Below are 23,122 nucleotides of genomic sequence, written 5' to 3' on the forward strand. Positions count from 1 at the left end.
CATCCAGGATTTCCAGGTTTATGGATCTTGGGTAGCAGACAGAATACCCTAGGGGTGTGTCTGTGCGGATTTGTTCTTGTGCTTTTTCAGGGAGTTTCTTGAGCATATGCTGTAGTTTCTTTTGGTAACTCTCAGTGGGATCAGAGGGTAATGGCTTGTAGAAAGTGGTGTTGGAGAGCTGCCTAGTAGCCTCTTGTTCATACTCCGACCTATTCATGACGACGACAGCACCTCCTTTGTCAGCCTTTTTGATTATGATCTCAGAGTTGTTTCTGAGGCTGTGGATGGCATTCTGTTCTGCACGGCTGAGGTTATGGGGCAAGTGATGCTGCTTTTCCACAATTTCAGCTCTTGCACATCGGCAGAAGCACTCTATGTAGAAGTCCAGTCTGTTGTTTCGACCTTCGGGAGGAGTCCACCCAGAATCCTTCTTTTTGTAGTGTTGGTAGGAAGGTCTCTGTGGGTTAATATGTTGGTCAGAGGTGTGTTGGAAATATTCCTTGAGTCGGAGACATCGAAAATAGGATTCTAGGTCACCACAGAACTGTATCATGTTCGTGGGGGTGGAGGGGCAAAAGGAGAGGCCCCGAGATAGAGGCCTCACGAACATGATCAGCCACACTATCAGAGGCTCGTTCACCTGCGCATCTACCAATGTGATATATGCCATCATGTGCCAGCAATGCCCCTCTGCCATGTACATTGGTCAAACTGGACAGTCTCTACGTAAAAGAATAAATGGACACAAATCAGACGTCAAAATTATAACATTCAAAAACCAATTGGAGAACACTTCAATCTCTCTGGTCACTCGATTACAGACCTGAGGGTGGCTATTCTTCAACAGAAAAACTTCAAAAACAGACTCCAATGAGAGACTGCTGAATTGGAATTAATTTGCAAACTGGATACAGTTAACTTAGGCTTGAATAGAGACTGGGAATGGATGAGTCATTACACAAAGTAAAACTATTTCTCCATGTTATTTCTCCCCCCCACCCCACCCCCCACTGTTCCTCAGATGTTCTTGTTAACTGCTGGAAATAGCCTACCTTGCTTGTCACCATGAAAGGTTTTCCTCCCTCCCCCCCTGCTGCTGGTGATGGCTCATCTTAAGTGATCACTCTCCTTACAGTGTGTATGATAAAACCCATTGTTTCATGTTCTCTGTGTGTGTATATAAATCTCCCCTCTGTATTTTCCACCAAATGCATCCGATGAAGTGAGCTGTAGCTCACGAAAGCTTATGCTCTAATAAATGTGTTAGTCTCTAAGGTGCCACAAGTACTCCTTTTCTTTTTGCGAATACAGACTAATACGGCTGCTACTCTGAAACCTAAAATAAGCAGCTTCACCCATAAGATTTATCTTCACCTCATCTCCCTACTGCTAGCCTAATATTTTTTCCTACATCCAGAAGTAGTGTGGGATCTGGAGCGAGAGGTCCAGCAAAGGACCTCTGTCTAAAGACATCACCAGCATATGAGATAGTTTACAAACACCTGTAATTAGACCAAACTGAAGAACAAACCCACATCTGTTCTTGATGAATGCAAGATTTACATTCTTCCCTATGTGTATAAATAAAATAGGAAATTTTGAAGTGAAGTGGCTGCCATATCTCTCCCTCTACCCCCCTTGCTTCTTCCTCATTGCAGGGAGGTGAAGACTCTCTCCTATACTCTCTCTTTATGTCATAAGCAGATCTGTTGCCAATATACATGGGCATCTGAAGTCAGCAGGATAGCTTTAGAAGTCAGCTTGTTAATTACTGCTGTAGGCTAGGAAGTCCCTTTCCTAATGACCAGCCAAATGAAGAACACGCCGCCAGTGGGGGGGAGTGCCCCTGCTCAGGACTCAGCCAAGTCCTTTTATGCTGTCTTTTCATGATGGGAAAGAGAACATAGTTAACATGTCAGACTTCCCCCAGGCTTCTTTGCCACCAATCTTTTTTAGTACAGAAAGGATTAATTTGCTAGTATTATACAATGTTTATCCAGTATTTTGCTCCCTAAGAACAGATAGGTAGCCCTGTACAGAAAGCAAGACTGGGATGTACAAGGCATTCTTTTAAAAAAGAAAGCATGCCTAGAGACAATACTGCTGTGGATAATGAAACACTACACTGAGACAGCTGTCTCTAACCCAATATCTAGATAGAAGTGTATTAAAAAAAACAAACACAAAAGCTATGGAATTTAAAGTCAGATTGTACATACAAGCAATTGCCAATCTGTATACAATCATATAGTGTTATTGTAGCCACGTTGGTCCCAGGATATTAGACACACAAAGGTGGGTGAAGGAATATCTTACTGGATCAACTGCTGATGGTAAGAGACCCAAGTTTTCAAGGTTACACAGAGCTCTGATATTAAATCACCCATCTTGTCTCTCTAATCTAGATGATTGGCTCTCCTGAGTTGTTTTGGGCAACCCGTAAAATTATAAATTATATAATCTTTGTTTTTATCTGAAAAATATTAAAGAACTCAATGCCATCTTAAAAAAAAGGTAAAGACATACCTGTACTATAGCAGGTCTTTGATCAGTAGATGCAACTGAATTTGTTGCTTGAGATACTGTTTTCAGAGGAGTTACTACTTTTTTTAGTAAATGGGTGCCAGTGTTCTTTAAAATAAAAAGACAGAACATTTAAAATACAGGAGGCATAGAATAGTAGTTAAGCTAATTAATAAAGGTACAAACATTTACCTAAACTAGTACTTACTCTTGCCCAATGCAAAACATTTTTAAAAAGGCATTAATTTAATCCAACAATTTTAAAATGAATTTGGGAAGGAGCGTACAGGTGTAAATAAACCTATTTAACAACCAATGTTATAACAAGGTAAGCAGATACAATACAGTAAACAAAATAGTTTGGGCATGTTTGCTGATTAGTACAGAACTAGTCAAACAGTGACCATGTCATGAAGAGAATCACTCAGGTTACTCTTCATTTTGCCAGATCCATATTTGTGTGGTTCATACATTAAGACTAAAATTCTATGTATTTTTAGATCTACATAAAAGTAGCGCTGGGCAGGGTCATCTAGTCCAGCCCCATGTTCTGAGGCAGGATGAAGTATATCTAGACCATCAATGATGGCGGTTTGTCTAACCTGTTCCTAAAAACCTCCAGTGACATGGGTGCAACATCCACCCTTGGAAGCCTATACCAGTGCTTAATTCATTATCCTTATAGTTAAAGAGCTTTCCCCAATATCTAAACTAAACTTTCCTTGCTGAAGATTAAACCCATTACTTCTTGTCCCACCGTCAACGGACATGGAGAACAACTGACCACAGTCCTCTTTATAACTTATTAGATCCTCTGTCTTCTTAAGACTAAACATGCCCAGTTTTCAAAACCTTTCCTCATAGGTCAGGTTTTCGACACCTTCTTTCATTTCTGTGGCTCTCCTCTGGACTCTCTCCAGTTTTTCCACATTTTTCTTGAAGTGTGGCACCCAAAGCTGTACACAATACTCCAGCTGAAGCATCACTAGTGCCAAACAGAGTGGGACAGTTACCTCCTGTGTCTTACATAACACCATTGTTGACACATCCCAAAATATAAGCCTTTCACAATTGCATTATGTTGTTTCATATATGCAATTTGTGATCCACTATAATTCCCAGAACTTTTTTAGCAGTACTACCACCTACCTAGTTATTTCCCCATTTTGTACTTGTTCATTTGATTTTTTCCTTCCTAAATATAGTCCTTTTCACTTGTCTTTATTGAATTTCACCCTGTTGGTCTCAGATCAGTTCTCCAGTTTGTCAAGGTCATTTTGAATTCTAATCCCATCCTCCACAGTGCTTGCAACCCCTCCTTAGTTAGGTGTCATCTGCAAGTTTCATAAGCACATTCTCCACTACATCATTCAAGTAATTAAAGAAAGTATTGATTAGTACCTGACACAGAACAGATCCTACTCCATACACCCTGCCACTTGGAGTAGCTATCAATGGTTTGCAGTCAGAGTCTAGGGTCTTTCAACCAGCTGTGTACACACCATATAGTAATTTCATCTAGTCCCCACTTCCCTAGGTTGCGTAGAAGAATGTCATGTGGGACTGTGTACAACGCCTTACTAAAATCAAGATATACCACATCCAAAGCTTTCCCACTTAACCACTAAAATAATAACTCCGTCCAAGGAAGATGCCTAAAGATCAGCCTCCAAGTTCAGCACTTCTGAAATTCAGGGCACCTATCTAGGTGCTTAAATATGGAGTTTAAGTCTTAGAAAAACTTAGTTTTATCAAATAATCAAGTATTGGTTTTTTTAAAAAAAACACACGCAAACCTTGTATCATTTACTTTATTTTAATTTTAGATAGCTAATGGTGAGTCTTCTCCAATTTGAAGGCACTGCCACAGTAACTTAACTGCAAACACTGCAGGGGAATATTAAAATCAAAATATAACTACTTAGCATGTTTATAGTGCTTCCAGAAGCAAATGCTTCACAAACATTAAAAGGGTTTCCTTTCTTTTTTTTTAAATTCCAGGGTTGGGTTTTTGTTGTTTTGTTTTGAAGACATAATAAGTGTGCCTAGAATACCCAGCAATGGCCCTCTGTTTGTATTGCGGAAACACCTATAAGTGCCATTGTGCTAGGCACTGTACACACACAACAAGAAGATGGCCCTCTGCCAGAGAGTTTATAAGCTAAGTAGGAGGAACAAGCAGCAGATCAGGGAGGAGCATATAAACTAGTAACTGCATAATTAGTCATTTCAAAACAGTTTTGTTTTCAAAATCAGCATTTGAGCTAATTACAGAGGCCACTACACTGGTTAAAAGGGACAATGTGTGAAAACAGCAAAACTGAAATCCACTGTTGGAGACTATTTGCTCGCTATGCTATAAAAATTATAACCCTAGAAGGTTTTACAGGATTTCACTGGAAGAGTTTTCAAGTTCAATACTAATTTAAATAATATGTCTATTGAAAGGAAAAGGAAACCAGTATCAATGCTAGTTTAGTTACAATTAAACATTAAATTGTTTTAAAATTTTGTTATAAAAATCTTATCACGTGAGCTATGCAATCCAGAGCGAAGTAGCAGAGTAAGTTTTAAATAGGTTTTGCATAACCAGATTTTTATTTTTAATTTCAACAAATAGATATTTTTAAAATTTTTCATTCAACAATTTAAATTTTCACAGTTGCAGGAAGTTATGGGGTAGAGAAGTCAGATAATAAGGGGTCAGAAAGTTATTTAATGACAGACATATTCCAAAATGGGAAACTTTATAAACCATTAAGACAGTCATCACCACATCAAAATATACAAAATAAATATTCTTAAATCAAACTCTAAAATGAGAACAGAATTTTTTTTTTTTTTTTACTTTATCTGTAAATTCTGATTATTATTGATGGAAATATTTTTGTCAGTTTGTTCGTGTATGGTGAAACTTACGTTTACTGATAAAAGTCTAAATTGGCCAAACCTAGTTTTTAAAGTATGAAAGCAAAATACACAGGGACATTCGTTCTTATGAAAAACTGACTTTCAAACAATGTTTAGTGAATCTTCTAGAAGGCTTGCAAATACTACATTATAAATACATCACATTAAGAAACATAATATGGTACAGCTATTGCAAAGTCAAGCTGCTTGAAGTTTTACCTGTACAGTACATATTCTGACTGAGGGTGTGCTGGTAGGTATTGATGGTCTTGCACCTGTGTTATTTTGTGACTGGCTCTGTGCTCGAGCTATTGCTTGTTGAGATACTAACATTAGTTGACCATTGTTACTTCTGATAAGAACTGTACCTGTTGGCAAGAAAAAGGAACAGACTGTTAAGAGGAATTACTGCATTGAAGAGTACCCAAGGAATTTTTAAAAATTATATTACGTGCAAAAAACTGAGCTAATGTGATATCGATATCCCCACAAAGTGTGTCAGAATGAGGAAATGCAAGGGCTAAGGTTCAAAGAGCAGTCTTAACTTGACTGTCTTGCACTATGTATGTTTCATGACAGCAATATTATTTAATTAGAGTCACAGACAGCAACATTAAACAAATAGCAATACTGAGCTTCACATTTAATTCACCACATATTACATTTTGATTTTAATTACACAAAATTGGATTTTTGCTTTTCCATGATAATTGGTTTTGTATGCTTGTTTTTTTAAAGAAATATGAAGAAAATCCAGAGCGGATTGGTTGGCAGCACTTGCTTGTGCAACTATCTGTCTTGGAGAGCTTAAGAGCTCTTCTAGATTTGTTTTCACTTAATTTCCTGAACCAACAAGTGTACCCTTAAACATAGATGAACATAAGTGTGCCCTTACAGATTAGAGGAAGTTTGCAATGGAAACTGAAATATGTAGGCAGACATACTTATTAGAAAGCAATTGTCACTTCCAGTAAGAGCCAGCAATTGGCCGAAGACCTCTTCAAAATAGGTTTAAATTTTTTTTAAATAGAAACAGATTTTATTTAGACATTCAGGAAAAAGGCATCCTGCTTTCTTTGCCCCTTTCCTGTCTTTGAGTTGTCTTTTTACCTATACATTTCTTTCCCTGTAGCAACTCCCAATATCCAAAACTTTTTCTTAAAAAGAACATTAAAGTTTTACTCAAGGTATCTTTAATAATGAAGCTTTCCCAGAGCTTTCCATAATAGTGAAAGATCAGTAAGCATATGAAACAACTCAACCAAGCATGTTGCAAGTCTACATTTGTTACATAATACAAACCAGAATCGCTCAACATGATCCTTTTTGCTTGAGGTACTTCATACTCTCTAGCCCCTGTACTTTTAAACAAGATTGTAGTTCAAGTCTGCTACACTATCGCTGTATTTGTCTAGCACCTATTCCATGCTCAAGGCATCTTCCAATCTAGTATTAGTTCTCAGGATGTGCAAAACCGCAAAACAAACCCAGTCAAGGTTTACAGTTTCTTCAACTGACAGCTATTGCACATACAAGGGGAAAGTCACACAACAGCTGGAAGATGTAGGAAGACATGTGTTAGTGCCTAAATACAGCAGTGAGGCTGTGACAACTTGGATGGTGACTCAGGTTAGCCACCCAGCTATAATCCTGCCAGACCCCCACATATGTACTCAGGAGGTATAATTCCCAGCATGGGTAGACATACATATGCTAGCTCTCCTCGAGCTAGCACTTGAAAATAAGTGTGCCCGCTGCATCTCAGGCGAGCTGCTTTGCAGACATACCCATATTGAGGCATGGCTTGCAATACTAACAGACTATTATCTTTTGGCAGACTGGAGCAGATTGATCTTCCAGGCCCTGATCCTTCAAACACTTATGCACATGCCTAATATTACTTACATGACCAGTCCCATTGACTTAAATTGGACTACTCATATGAGTAATATTAAGCAAATGCATAAGTGTTTGCAGGATTGGGGCCCAAATGTGATGTTCACTAAAGCCTATTTCATCATTAGTGAAGTTATTTATACACAAGTTTCCATGTGAAGGAAAAGTATCTGATAAGCAATCAATTACAGTTAGTCATTGTGCTGGTATTAAAGATGTCTGAGTAGATAGAGGAAATTCACTGTTGCTGCATATATTCACTTTGGTATATTTAAATTTGGAAGATATTAAAGGGACACAGTCAGATCAGTTTTGGCCCATACTTAAAACTCCATATTACAAAATCTAAAGACATTTTGAGATGGATATTTTTTTTTCTTTTAACACATTTTTAACATTCCAAAGGAAACAAGGCTTTTGGTTTCTCCAAACAAAAGATTTGGCTATCGTGTCTGCAACCTTAACTTTGGGCTTGTCTTCACTACTGGGGTAAGTTTACCTAAATTACGTTACTCCAGCTATGTGAATAACTTAGCTGGAGTCTACATAGCTTAGGTCGACTTACCCCAGTGTCTTCACTGCCCAGAGTCGATGGGAGACTGTCTCTGGTCAACTTCCCTTACTCTTCTCGAAGAGCTGGAGTAACGGGGTTGACCAAAGAGCGCTCTGACATCAATTTAGCAGGTCTTCACTAGACCTCCTAAATAGACCCGTTGCATCAATTGCAGCAGCGCTGTTCTCCCTGTAGTGGAGACTAGCCCTTTGTGCAATGCCAGAGAGGATGAGAAGTGACATGTCTACACTAGCACTTTTGTCAGTATAAATTATGACGCTCTGAGGGGTGTTTTTTCACACCCGAGTGACTAAGTTACACCGACAGAAACGCCGGTGTGCACAGCGCTATGTCAGCAGGAAACATTCTCCCACCGACATAGCTACCGCTGCTCATAGAGGTGGTTTTATTATGCTGATGGGAGAGCTCTCTCCTGTCAGTATAGAGCCGCTATACAAGCAATCTTACAGCAGCACAGATGTATTGGTACAGCTGTGCCACTACAAGCTTGCTAGTTTAGACATGGCCTTAGTCTCATACACTTCTCTCAGGATGGACAACTTAAGATAAACAGTCAAAATTTTAAAGTGCTTAAGTTTAATAAATTTGGGTATTCTGTCAAATTAATTTTTAAAATATGCGCTTTAATCTAACTCTCAAATTGCCAGAACTAACTTAGCTCAGTTTATTATAGATTTTTGTCAATACTTTTAGTCTTGACTACATTAAGACCTGCTAAAACTCAAACACAATGTCTGGAAGAGTCCACTCTATCACCAAGTTATGTAAATTCACCACTGGGCTGTTTAGTTTGACTTGGCTTAAGTGATAGCAATTTCCAACAAAAGCGCACAACCAAGGGAAGTTCTTAAAGTGCAATCCATAAACATATCTTTCTTTAAAACGCAAAGCTTGCAAAAGCCATTATATATTGGATCATGACACATTGAAAGTTCCCCAGTATCACCATCTGTGAGGAAAATTAAAAATATTGAATGCCTATCTATACAGTAAAAGCTAAGGTCTTGTCTATATGACATGGTGTACTCGGGAAAGTTCAGCATCTTTAATTAATTCATTTTAAGTGCATTAGTTAAAGCACATTGAGAGCATCTACACAGGGATTTTTTTTCAGAAGTAAATTGCCCTTAGCTCACTATCACTTAATCCAAGAATCTGCACAGGGGTTTAAATGCACTTAACTTCACACTTTTAGGCCATGTCTACACTAGCAAGTTTACAGCAGCACAGCTGTACTGATACAGGTGTGCCTCTAAGATTGCTCATGTAGCCGCTCTATGCTGATGAGAGAGAGAGTGTTCTCCCATTGACATAATAAAACCACCTAAATGAGCAGCAAAAACTACAATGGCAGAAGAACATCTGCCAACAATAGTGCTGTGCACACGAGCATTAATGCCAGTCAAATTTATGCTGCTCAGGGGTGTTTTTTCCCCACCTCCCTGAGCAACGCAAGTTTTGCTGACCTAAGTGGAAGTGTAGATGTGGCCTTAGTCTTAATTTCCTGAAGTTATGTCTACACCACAGATGCTACAGAAAACTGGTGTGCTGCTTTAATGCCCTAGCATAGACGCTTTCTGCATCAATAGAAGGCTTTTTCCATTGATGGGATTAGTTCACCTCACTGTGAAGCGGTTGCTAGGTCAATAGAACAATTCTTCTGTCAGCCTCGCTGTGTCTATACGTGGGCTTAGATCAACCTAACCATAGTGCTCAGGGCAGGAAATTTTTCTCAGGCCTGATTGACATAGCTAGGTCAATCTAACTTTTACGTACAATACAGGCCTGCGTGTCCCTGTGTACCTTTATCACATTTACACTTGTCAAGGAAAATAGTCACTCTCTGGATATTATTTTGAATACTGACTATTTAAACAAAATGATTTCTTTAAAAACACTTTTCCTTGCCACAAGAGCCTAAGACCCAATACTTAGAAAATGAAAAAGCAATCTCCTACAAAATAAATCATTCAGAATTCCTCCAGTGAAGTGTGAATTCAACCCAACTGTCCTAATAGAACAGGAATTACTGCAGCTTAACTTTCAAAGCAAGAGCATTTAAATTTATTCCAGTAGAAGAGCTGCATTTTTGTTAGTTAAAAGTTTGTTGCCAACTCTATTAATATTCACTTTTCAATCAAATTCACCTGATTGAAATGCGGAAGAAGGCAGAGAGATTTTTAAAAAGACTTTCATCTCTCAGACCAATAAGTGAATGTGTCTAAACATAACAGCAAATACACTTATATTTTAAAATATTAAAGTCACTCTCTTCCTCCTTCACTTACATAACCTTACCAAGATTTGGATTTTGCGCATCTCGTGATACGTGCTACAATAGAGTGGGGAACATTTCTGAGTAAAATAGAACTGATTTCCATAGAATGGTGAAGACAACATATGAGAAAACAGCTAAATGTTTACCTTCATTGAAAGAGTGAGTTGAGAAGGAGAAATGTGGGATGGAATTTTCAGAGACGCCTAAGAAAGTTAGGGGCTCAAATACGATTGAAAGTCAATAGGGTTTGGGCCCCTAACTCCTTTGAAAATCCCAGCTATCATTATTTTCTCGGAGTCCTCAGGCTGTAAACACTCAAATGAGTAAGGAATCGCTTAAGGCATTACAAACAGGATATTAATATGTTGAAAGTTAGCAAAAATAAAGATAGGACAATTTCCCTGATATTTAGCCTACAAATACTGCAGCCTCTTCCGCTATGAAAAAAGGTTAAAAATAAGCAAAAGCCTTGATCACCTGTACTGTTTAAAACTGTACTGGATAAAGCAGGACATGCTAAGATATCTTAAAGGGAAAGGAAATTAACTCAAAAGCTGCAAATTACATCTGAAAGAGACCTAACCTTTATATGACTTGAATAAAAGTTTTGAAGCTATGTGGCTGTGTGGTTTCCTACACAACACTGGTTAAGGTTTATATTTTGTCTTCTAAGGACACTGCTGATTAAGTAAAATACATTAATCAAGGCTTGAACAGATGCTTACTATGGATGCTGATACTGAAGATGGGAAGGGATATCACAGCAGCCCCAAACCAACATATTAGGGAGAAGCTCAATAGGGGATGCTGCTATTCAGACTGCACTATCTCTGTACCCTAGTCAGGTACCAGAATGGTGCCAAATACAGAAAAAGTAAATAAATGTAAAACTTCCAAGCAAGAGCCCATTTCTCTACTCACACTATGATCTAACTTTGGGGAAGGGAGTTCTCAATTACTCCCCTCCCCGATAGCCCTTTTTAGGGGTCCTCCCCACTTGTGAATAGCTCCTGTGTTTGAATCTACTTACCAGTTTCAAGCAGGGGTAAAATGCACTGATGAAAATTGTTGCTTATACTAGCTCTGACTGTCTACACTGGAGTTCTGAACCCGAGCTGGCCACTGACTGACTATCTGGCATAGGCAGAGACAAGATGAGGGGTGGATAAGAGAGGTCCTCAAGGTAGGGTACAGGAAGTCAACCAAGCTAATTTTATACTTTAGAACACCTTGCAGTAACGGACATATGTTAAGGATTAACAACATCTCAAGCGCAGATCCTCTTTTTAGGCACATACTAAGTGCTAAAGCTGCTAATGTTTGGACAGCAAGATAGGTTTCATGTACTGCCTTTTCTAGCAAGTTTCAAAGAAACAAGTGAGGCCAAAAGCACATCAGTAGAAAAAATCATTATACTTAGAGGTGCCCAAGATTGTGGTGTACTATTCAATGTGAATAAGGATAGCAGAATTAGGCCCTTAAACAACAGTGTGTTGGTACAGATTTTTCATCTGGGTATTACATTTTCACTTTTCTTACAAAGTGATAGTAGTTTGCCTAATTGACATATGAAAGTTATTTTATTATGTTACTATTTAGAGGCATGTTTATATCCAAATTTCACAGAAGTCTTACATTTCTTATCAGAAAAGATGGTAATTGTTCAAGTTTTAAGCAACACTAACTTAGTGAGGTACAGTCTTTGGTCATAACCAATGAAGTAACTGTTTCACTTTAGAAACAAAGAATATTGTGGCCCAGAGCCTATCATTTAAAATCCAGCAAGAATCAAAGTAATTGGTGTTACCATTCAAACCTTAACTGATGGCATTGTTTCCACTGACACTTGAAATTTACTAAGCCACAATTTAATATGAAAATTTGGTCTTGAGGAAAATGACAATGCTTTGGTTCACATTTGCCTGTTCTATATTACAGAAAGGTGAAGGGTGTTTGGGCCTAACTTTTCACGTCTCTCTGGGCAGAGACTGTATTTGAAGAGTGCCACAGAACCTATTTTGACTGCTGCTCTGGAGCCACGCCTTTGAACAGCTCAGACAGCTTTTTGTCAGCACTTCTGCATCCCAACTCTTGTAGAACCTTGATAGATTTGCTGGCTTGAAAGCTGAATAATTGAAGTCTCAAGAAATACTGTCTGGACCATTTCTCCTCAGTCAATTGTGAGAGATTTATTCACCTGAGCCCAAGTACTCCTGGGATCTTAGTTGCTGCTGAGGGAGTCAAGCTCCTTGAACTGCTGTTAGATTACTATTGGCTGAGCTGGCTGCTGGTAAGTAAAGTTGTCACATCCTCAATTTTAAAGAAACTGCTGCTCCACGAAGCATGTAATTCACACGCCACACCCCGTTCTTCTTTCTGCTGTGTATTGCACAGTATAGTTTATATCCGCTTTAATTTAATTGGTTTGAATAGCAAGTCAACTGAGTGGCACAGTACACAGCATACAGCACTATTTATAGCTACACTACAATATAGATACTGTAATGCTCTCCCTAGCCTCAGGACAGATCTTTTCTATTTGTATAGCTTGGATAATTCAATGGATAGAAGGAAGTGTCTCAAAGTTTTTGAAGATGTGTCAGGAGAGGACTATTCTCCCCAGCACACTATACAGTTTTAGATAGTTATGTAGCTCTAGTTAGCATCTTCAAAGATACCAGACAAGATAAAGCAATTGTACTTTAGCATACGCTAAGAGCTTTGTCAAGTGAAAGCCTAAGGGAACCCACATGCTAGTAGACAACTGCTTTATCTTGACCAGGATTTTTGAAGATGCTAACTAGATCGAGCTAGGTGACTCAATCTAACATTACGCTTTTAAATCCTAGTCTAGACAAAGCCTAAGGGCTTCTCTTCCTGGGAAAATTGTTCCAGAATGAAGTGTTCTTATTTTCACTGAATGCCCAGTAGGGAGCTATGGTGAAATAGCTTATTCCAGTCATTTTCCCCATGTAGATAAGCCCCTATATAGAGCACTGACTGGGGCTTAATTTGGGCTAATAAAAAAATGTTAGAGGTGTTTATAAATTCTGAACACTAAACAATGATATAGGTTTGGGGTTATTTTTAAACAGAGCCATTGATTTTACTCAGTTACTTGGCAAATACTAAAATCCGTTCATTCTAAAGTTGAAAGTTTATTGATTAAACACAAGAAATTAAAACAAGCTTTTTACTAAAACTGTGGTTGAATGATTATGCAAAACAAACCTAAATCAAAACCTTTGAAGATTCTTTCCTTTTGGGAGCAAAATATTAGTGTCATTTCCAAATCAACCTTTCTTGATGAAAAGGGAAGGGTTAATTTTACTTTCAGCCCTGATGCATAAAGGGTATTCATTTCTCCTGTTTCTAATAAACATGGTGGAGGAAATACGGCTTGTACTGATGTCTTTGAAACACTGGATGGTAGGCTGGTCACAAATGGATGCTTTGGCTGGCAAACTGATCATGGCACCTGTTGCTTGGACCCTGGACCACTTTTCCAGTCAGGGACATCTGATTGGGTCTTTTTTTTTTTTTATTAGAGATGGCAGGGTTGTGGTCATCTTATTGCACTATGCTGATGCAATGCAACTGATTTTAGGGTTTGGAGAAAAACCAAGAGGATTGGAAAAAAAATAGTGGAGAAGAAAGTAACATGAAAGGGAGGCAAAATAGGATTTTGCGTACCTCTGCAATGCTAGCAAGTAGGTATCTCCACTGATGAGCTGAGGACAGGGTGTCATGATGATATTCAGCACTAGGAGGTAACCTGTTTCTTAAACAAAAGCAAGGCCAGCTGGATGGCCTTCCTCCTGGAAGATGGTCTCAGTCCAGTCTCCTCCTTCTAGCTTGGGGTCAGGAAAGATGAGATGAGACAAGGTGGGATGGTGGGGGAGGAAATGAGAGAGAAAAGAATTTTCCCAAAGTCTCTCTAAGAAATCATGGGGGGGAGGAGAATGGGCAAGGCTGGAGCACTGACAGAAAAAAGATTAGCAGGTGCTTGGCACCCACCGGCAGCCACGCTCCCCCCAGCACCTCCTGCCTGCCAGTGGCTGCAAATCATCAACTCCTCCACCTCCCTCCCAGCACCTCCTGCGATCAGCTGTTTTGCCGCATGCACTAGGTGCTGAGGGGGAGGAGCGGGGTGCGGCGAGAAGGAGTAGGGTCAGGATTGGGACAGAAAGAGGCAGGTCGGGATAGGATGAGTGGGGGGCAGGAATCTGGGGCTGAGCACTCCCTGGAACAATTGGAAGCTGGCGTCTGTGCAAAACTATAACCCTAGTTGAACCCAAAAAGTAAAGGTTAGTCAATGGAGACTATGGGGCATCTGATATAATTATTTCCAATTAACTAAATGGCAGGTGCCATTTAGCATCAGCTTAATTCTCCATGGACTTCAGGTGAAGTGCTAAGTAAAGTACATTGGATGACAGACTCAGTAGTTATCCAGTCCCAAGGTCAGAGAAGGATTATTCCAAACAGGAAAGTCAACCTCCTGACCAAGTGCAATTCAGGTATGTCTACCCTGCAATGTAAATCCAAGGTTAGTAGAACTCTGGTTAGCAGAGCCTGGGTTTGTTAATCTAGAGGGCTTGAGCTTTTATACTCATTTGTAACCCCAGTTTAGGAATACTGAATTTAGGGTCCCAACCTGGGGCTACATTATGCAGGCCTGAGTGCAGCTACCCATATCCCAGACGTACTAGTGCTCTCCCAAAAGGAGGCTACTCCAGTCCTTTTTCATGGTGCAATGTGGGAAAATTTCACTGCCCACCAAACTTGACTGTCCAGGGGGCAAAGAAAGTCATCCCATGGGACTGTGGAATACTTTTGGCAGATTCCAGAGCACAAGCCCTGTGAGGCTGTGACTACACTGCAAAACAATAGGGCTTGAACCCTGGGTCCTGGCTTGTTTCAGGCTTGGACCCTCCAAACTGAGGTCCCGAGATCCTGGGTCCAAACCCAAGATTAGCACAATTTGTGTGTGTAGACTGAAGGTGATTAGGCTTGAGTCTCAATTCAAACCCTGGGCTTACAGTGCACTGTGAACATAGCACTTCTCTATTTTTCCTATTTTTTTTTTTTATTTTGAACACCCAGAGTCCAAGGCCAGGAGGGATACCGTTGTGATCTAGTCTGGTCTCTTGTATAGCACAGGCCATAGAATTTCCCCAAAATTGTTCTGAAAATGCTCTGGGAATTAAACATCCAATCTTGATGTAAAAATCACCCATGATAGAGAATCCACCATGATACTTGCTAAGTTGTTCCAATAACTAATTAACCTCAAGGTCTAAAATTTTAGACCTTATTACTAGCCTGAGTTTACCTGTCTTTGACTTTCAGCCACTATTATACCTTTCCCTGCTAGACTGAAGAGCTCACTAACAAACATTAGTTACTTTCAGATTGTAATCAAATTGGGAATAGTGTCACCCCTTAATCTTCTCTAAGATAAAGTGAACTCCTTGAGTCCATAAAGCATGTTTTCTAATCTTTTAATCATTCTCATGACTCCTCTGAACTCTCTTATCAATATTCTTCTTGAATTGTGGACATCAGTATTCCAACTGCACCAGTGCCAATATGCTATTCCTATTCAAGAGTCCCTTGTTTATACATTCAAGGATTACAATAGCCCTGGCCAGTGTCTCCATGCAAGCTCGTGTTCAGCTGATTCTCCACCATCACGCCCAATTTCCCCCCCCCCCCCGAATCATTGACTTCCAAGATAGAGAATCATCCCCCCTACATCCTGCAAGTATGACCTACAGTCTTTGTTCTTAGGTGTATATGTGCGCATTTAACTGTATTAAAACACGGTTTGTTTGCTTGCGCCTACCTGCTCAAGGGATCCAGACTGCACTGTATTAGTGACCTCTTCATTTTTTTACCACTCCATCAATATTTGGATCATCTCCAAGCTTTATCAGTGATGATTTTATATTTTCTTGCAGGTTCATTGGTAAAAAAAAGCGTTATAGCCTAGGGCACAGAACTAGTCCCTATGGGATTCCACAGGAAAAACACCTGTTCAATAATAATTCCCTGTCCTGCCAGTTTTCAGTCCACTTAAATGTGTGCCATGTTAGTTTTACATCATTCTAATTTGTTTTTAAATCAAAATATCATGCAGTACCAAGTCAAACACCTTACAGAAGTCCAAGTATATTACATCAACACTATTACCTTAATCAACCAAACTTGTAATCTAAAAAGAGATATCTAGTAGTCTGACAGGATCTTTTTTCCCATATTGATTGGCATTAATTATATTACCCCCTTAATTTTTGAATAATGAGTCCTGTATCAGCTGCTCCATTATTTTGCCCTGGATCTGTATTAGACAGACAGACCTATGACAACTTAGGTCGTTCCATTTACCCTCTTTAAATACTGGCACAAAAATTCAGCTTTCTTCCAGTCTTCTGGAACTTCCAGACATACTGAAGACGTACTGAAAATCAACATTAGTAGTCCAACAATCCTCAGATAGCTCTTTTAAAATTCTTGGATGCAGGTTATCCAGATTTGCTGTTTTAAATTTGTCTAACTTTAGCAGTTGCCGTTTAACATCCAGAAGCAGCCAATAGCTCTTTGGGGATGATCATATTAATTCCTTCCATCCCAAAGGTGCTTATAGGCTCTACATGTCAGACACATCCCATGCCTGCAACCCACCCCCGGCCCCCCACACTCACACACTCCAGCCTTTCTGTATGCAGTGTTGTTGTAGCTGTGTCAGTTCCAGGATAGAGACAAGGCGGGTAAGGTAATTTTCAGCGCCTTCCCCTACGAAGGGGTGTTAATGGGCCACTTCACTTTGAATGGTCCCTTGGAACCTGTGTGAATTACTTATGCTAAACAATCATGTTGTATTTAGCTGTGACACTCTGATTAAGTTTCCCAGATCTGAAGAGCTCTGTGTAAGCTTCTCTCTTTCACCAACAGAAGTTGGTCAAATAAAAGATATCCCACCCACTTTGCCTCACTAAGGTCATGTCTACACTACAGAGTTAAGTAGACTTAAGTTTTGTTGATAGTCATAAGCCGCTTTAACGACATTGATGGAGCACAGCCACACAAAGCTCCTTGTGTCAGCTGAGTGCATCTACAGTTGTTGCTCTTCCATCAACAGAAAGTGCTGCATTATGGGTAGCTATCCCACTGTGCAACTCGTCACCCTCTGCTGCTAGGAGCTCTGGGAATGGATCGCAGCACATGCTTGCCGTCCCATGATGCAGTTCTTTGTCCTATCATTCCATGGGCTTCCTACTTCATTTTTCCTACTACCTTTTTCAACTGCTCTTGTAAATTGTGCACCTGCCATCTCTGCATGATAGCATGGATCCTGAGCTGCTGATCCTTGTGGTGGTGAACATTATGAACACAATGCAGCTGGTACTGCAGTATTTCATGAGCTGCGAAACAGAGTGAATCGGTGATGCCTGCCTTGCTGTCTACCATGGAAACAAATAATTCAGGATTGCTGCTGGCATTCACGGACCAGTTTGCCATTGTGGACCATTGGTACTGGACTTGGGAAACAAGCACTGAATGCGGGGATCACATTGTGATGCAGGTCTGGGATGATGAGCAGTAGCTGCAGAACTTCTGGATGCACAAAGCCACTTTCCTGGAACTGTGTGCGGAGCTCTCCCCAGTACTGTGGTGCAAGGATATCGGAATGAGAGCTGTCTTTACTGTGGAAAAAGAAGTAGTGACGCCATGTGGAAGCTGACATTGCCAGACTGCTACCAGTCAGTCGCAAATCAGTTTGGAGTTGGAAAGTCCACCACGGTGATGCAAGCGTGCAGGGCCATTAATCACCTCCTGCTATGAAGGAGTGACTCGTGGTAATGTCTAGGAAATAAATTGATGGCTTTGAGGCAATGGGATTCCCTACCTGTGGTAGGGCGATGGATGGAACACACAACCCAATTGTGGACTCAGACCATCTTGTGCCAGAGTAAATCAACCGAAAGGGCTACTTCTCCATAGTCTTGCAGGTGCCGGTGGATGACCGCGGCTGTTTCGCTGATATCAATGCGAAGTAGTCAGGGAAGGTGCATGATGCATGCATCTTTCAGAACACTGGACCTTACAGAAAGCTGCATGCTAGGACTTTCCAGACCAGAATAATTCCAGTGAGGGATGTGCAAATGCCCATAGTGATCTTTTGAGACCCCACCTACCCCTTGTTCCCACAGCTCATGAAGCCTTACACCAGAAACCTAGACAGCAGCCAGAAGTGCTTCAACAACAGGCTCAGCAGGTGCTAAATGACTGCTGAATGTGCCTTTTGGCTGATTAAACGGTCTCTGGTGCTGTCTTTTTGGCCAGTTAGACCTCAATGAGGAAAATATTCCAATGGTCATTGTGGGCTGCTGTATGCTCCATAATATGTGCAAATCAAAGGGGGAAAGTTTCCCCAGGGGTGGGCTGCTGACTGGCTGGCTGCTGATTTTGAGCAGTCAGATACAAAGGCAATTAGAGTGGTGCAGAGGAGGCTATTTGAATCAAGGAGGCTTTGAAGGAACATTTTGACAATGATTCCCAGTAACGTGTTTGTATGTGATGAATTTGGCCAGGCAATGTTTACTTGCTGCCATGAACTACTCCTGTAGTGCTTGCTCCTTGAGCATTAATTGCAAGGAGCAAATATTCCTACCTATAGCTACTGTGTTTCAACGTTAGCACTGAGCAATGTAGGTATGTCACAAATAAAGACTCATTATTTCAAAGACTCAGGTTTAATAATGGGATAAAACAAACTTTTGGACAAACATGGAACATAAAAGTAAGGAATAGTCTCACAGTTAGGGCTCTAAGAGCTGGGTGTAATTCCAGCTTTCATTGGAAAACCAGACTCCAGGCGCGGAGTGCACAGGGTACTGTGAGGGGATGCAACGAATGTGGTAGGGGAGTTTGAGAAGGGCATGGACCAGAGTTTTATTGTCGCAGGAAGGGGAGTCAGGCACAGATTTGCTCTGATTGCAGGCTAATGAGGGACTTCAACATCTCTATCTGATTCTCCAGGAGCTTTGTCTTCCACTTCTGCCCATGTCCTTTCCCAGCTATCCAGCCTCAGTCTCTTATTTGTTGTCTCTCTCCATGCTCATTTCACTGTGATGCATCTATTCACTGCAGCACTTCGAGAAACATATCTTCTTTACTGGGTCACTGCCTTGTCTGATGGAGGCGCATCACTGGTGTGGAGGAGTGTGTTCTCAAGGGCATATCTGAAGAAGGCAAAGTAGCAATCAAGAGAGATGGTATTGAGTGCCCTCACAGCTGTGAATCAGGAAAGTTATACACCTTTCTCGCGGTCCCTTGGCTAGCACACAGGTCACCATGGTCCCATTTATGGTGAGTTCACATCATGAAGGTGGGCAAAGGGGAAAGGACAAGACTGGACAAAGGCTGGTTTGCAAAGGGGGTTTCTACAAGTGGTTAGGGAGCCTATTCTGAATACTGGTACCCTTCCCTTTTCCATAGGATAGGAAAATCGAACCAGATATCTCACTCCTATGAGTAACCCAGGATGCAAGCGAGCATCTCCTGCATGCGTGTGGCTTTAAACCAGCTCTGTAGGCTGATCGCCTGGGTCCTGCTTTGGTCCCTGCAGAGATAATTGCTGGGTAGTGCAGCAAAGTTTCCTATAGTGGTGGGGAGAAACAAGGCAGTTCTCCCCGAGGAACCTTCAGCAGAGGATGGCAGAATTCCTAGAGGACAGTTTCCTAGAGATCACTATGGAGGATTCCAGAGACATCCCTGTGTACATTAACATATTTTTTGCCATGGCCCTACTGCATAGATGGATAGGCTTTATTAATTTCAGTCCCTTATCCCTCCTCTACCATATAACAAAGTACATGAGAGCTCAAAGCAAAACAAGCACTTACCAGAGCTCCCCTCTCCTGCATCCTGCAAGCTAGAGCTGGAGTGCTGGGAACAGCTAGACTCCTCCTGAGTGGAAAAGAGGTCTGTCTTGCCACGCATCTGGACGACTTTGCCTTATGCTCCACGTCATCCTCCAGTTCCACCTTCTCGTCCACCAATTCCTCATCGGGGTTGAGTCCTCTGGCTTCCAGTCCCCCAAAGTATCCACAGGGCTCTTGGTGGTGGTGGTGTCGCCACCAAGGATAGCGTGCTGCTCCGTATAGAAGCGGCATGTCTTTGGTGCTGCTCCAGAGAGACGGTTGGCCTCCCTTGCCTTCTGGTATGCTTGCCTCAACTCCTTGATTTTAGCATGACAGCTGCGTATGCCTTTCATGCAATCAGCCTGTAGTATTGAAATTTCTACAGCTGGTGCAAAGCTGTGATTGCACAGCCTCCTCTCCCCATATACTCAGTAGATCAGACAGCTCTGGTGTGCTCCACACAGAAGCACATCTGCTGTGTGAAGCCAGCATGGTCAACTGGGAAGATGCTGTGTGAACTGTGCACCATGAGCAAACAGGAAGAGAAATTTCAAAAATTCCCAGGCTTCTAAACAGGCGAGGGGCGCATACCTGTGCATCTTCGAAGCAGCAGAGTTCTAACTGCTAACCAGAGCAGTCATGATGGGCATTGTGGGACACCTCTTGGAGGCCACTTAAGGTGACATAACTAAGTGAGGTGCCAGAGTGACGCAGCATCGCTCTGTCGCAAAAAGCTCTATGCTGCTCGTTGAGGTGGTTTTATTATGTCGGCATAGCAAGGGAGTTACACTGGCGGGAGGAGCATTTCAGTGTGTACAGTGTGTTTTGTCTATGAAAGCTGATTTGTTGACAAAACTGTATAGTGTAGACAAGGCTTAAGCTTTCTAAAGTTATCCCCAATCAGCTTGTACAGACCTTAGGTGGCAGTGAACTTGCCAGCAGCAAATAAAACAGTTCTTTGTAGAGGACCCAGATGAAAAGAGAAACTGACTAAGTTCCCATAATCTTAGTCACTTACTTTCTGCAGCAAGTAGAAAAGCATGTTATCCACTGTAAGGCCCTGCCTATACTAGGGCTGTTTTTCAAAGCTTACCTATCCACGGTTGCTAACACACCTGTTCAGCTCCATGGGTGTGAGCAATTTTAGCACCCTTAGTGTAAACAGGCTGCTGCTACTGGTTTAAGCATCATCTAACCCTGCTCACAGGACACATATCTGACAAACCAGTAGCTGGCAGCCCTAGTACACTACGACATTGCTAACACCAGTAAAGCTAGACCAGATTTCATAACAGTGGTAAGCTTCTGAAGAGTATCCCTAATGTAAGCATATCAAAGTAACAAAGGTGAATTTAATCAGTATCTAGGCAAGTTTCACACTTCACTGCCCTGCCCTTCCATAAGGGGAAAAAGACCTGTTTGGCTGCTGGTGACCCTTCAAAAATGACCTTTAAAACATCCCCCAGAGAAAGAGTAAGGATGAGAAGTAGAAGATAGACAACTGAAAAGATGAACAATGACAGAAAGGGCAAAAAAGAATATAAGGAGATCCAAGAACAGGGATGGGGGAAAAGGAAGATAGAGTACTGAAATTACGATTGCTGCTGTTCTTTTTGTTCTATGTCGTTTCTCTCTTCCATAAATGTTTTGGACCCCAGAATGTGAGGTCAGTTACCAGGTTTTTTTTTATTTTTATTTTTGTAGCCCTTTAAACTCATGTTCTAAGACCATGAGTAAGCTTGTCCACCCTACTAGCCATTTTGGAAGATAAGAGCTATATCAAAAATATTAACAGGAACCTTAGCCTCTCAACCCAGCCTTCAACTATTTCCATCACTGACACCTGCACAGCATTTATCACCACTATTTTTCTAACAGTGAATTGAAGTGAGTGGTCAATCCACTCCACCGCAAATAGATTGTCTTGTGTGTCATGGACTCTCTCACAATCTGAACCACCATTAGCAATATCAGCATAGGCCAAAGACCGAATGAACACAGATCAGGACAATGGCACATTTGCACAGCTGGGAAGTAAATACTGCACATGCAGTTCGCGTTCTGTATGCAGACTGCATTGACTAAAGTTCTCTCAAAAATAACGTTCACTTTTTTAAAAGAGAAGGCAGAGCAGGAAAAGTCTCAAATGAAAGATGAAAACCCTCAACCCACCATCAACCTCAGCCTGGACCAGTCCATGCAAGAGATCCACTTCCTGGACACTACAGTGCTAATAAGCGATGGTCACAAACACCACCCTATACCAGAAACCTACTGACCTCTATACTTACCTACATGCCTCCAGCTTTGATCTAGACCACACCATACCACACAATCCATTGTCTACAGCCAAGTTCTATGATACAACCACATTTGTTCCAACCCCTCAGACAGAGAAACTACAAGATCTCTATCAAGCATTCGCACAACCACAATACCGACCTGCTGAAGTGAAGAAATAGATTGACAGAGCCAGAAGAGTACTCAGAAGTCACCTACTACAGGACAGGCAAAACAAAGAAAGTAACAAAGCCACTAGCCGTCACCTTCAGTCCCAACTAAAACCTGTCCAGCGCATCATCAAGGATCTACAACCTATCCTGAAGGACGACCCATCATTCTCACAGATTTTGGGAGACAGGCCAGTCCTTGCTCACAGACTGTCCCCCAACCTGAAGCAAATACTCACCAGCAACCACACAACAAAAACACTAACTGAGAAACCTAGACTTGCAACAAAGCCCGTTGCCAACTGTATCTATTCAGGGGACACCATCATAGGGCCTAATCACATCAGCCACATTATCAGAGGCTCGTTCACCTGGCATATACCACATTGGTAGATGTGCATCATGTGCCAGCAATGCCCCTCTGCCATGTACATTGGCCAAACTGGACAGTCTCTACGTAAAAGAATAAATGGACACAAATCAGACATCAAGAATTATAACATTCAAAAACCAGTTGGAGAACACTTCAGTCTCCCTGGTCACTCGATTACAGACCTAAACG

At 41.2% G+C, this 23,122-nt stretch overlaps 1 protein-coding gene across 1 annotated transcript in view; it reads right to left on the reverse strand.

Annotated features, from left to right (window-relative positions):
- TAF4B (TATA-box binding protein associated factor 4b) overlaps positions 1–23,122 on the reverse strand; it is a 137,947-nt gene that overhangs the window by 105,172 nt on the left and 9,653 nt on the right. Inside the window, exons 2-3 of the mRNA XM_038388183.2 lie at positions 5,653–5,801; positions 2,527–2,631 (exon numbers count right to left, since the gene is read on the reverse strand). Coding sequence (XP_038244111.1) covers positions 2,527–2,631; positions 5,653–5,801 — 254 coding nt within the window. The remainder of the gene's footprint in view (positions 1–2,526; positions 2,632–5,652; positions 5,802–23,122) is intronic.

The sequence above is a fragment of the Dermochelys coriacea genome, chromosome 2 (genome assembly GCF_009764565.3).
Source record: "Dermochelys coriacea isolate rDerCor1 chromosome 2, rDerCor1.pri.v4, whole genome shotgun sequence".
Taxonomy (NCBI): Eukaryota; Metazoa; Chordata; order Testudines; family Dermochelyidae; genus Dermochelys; species Dermochelys coriacea.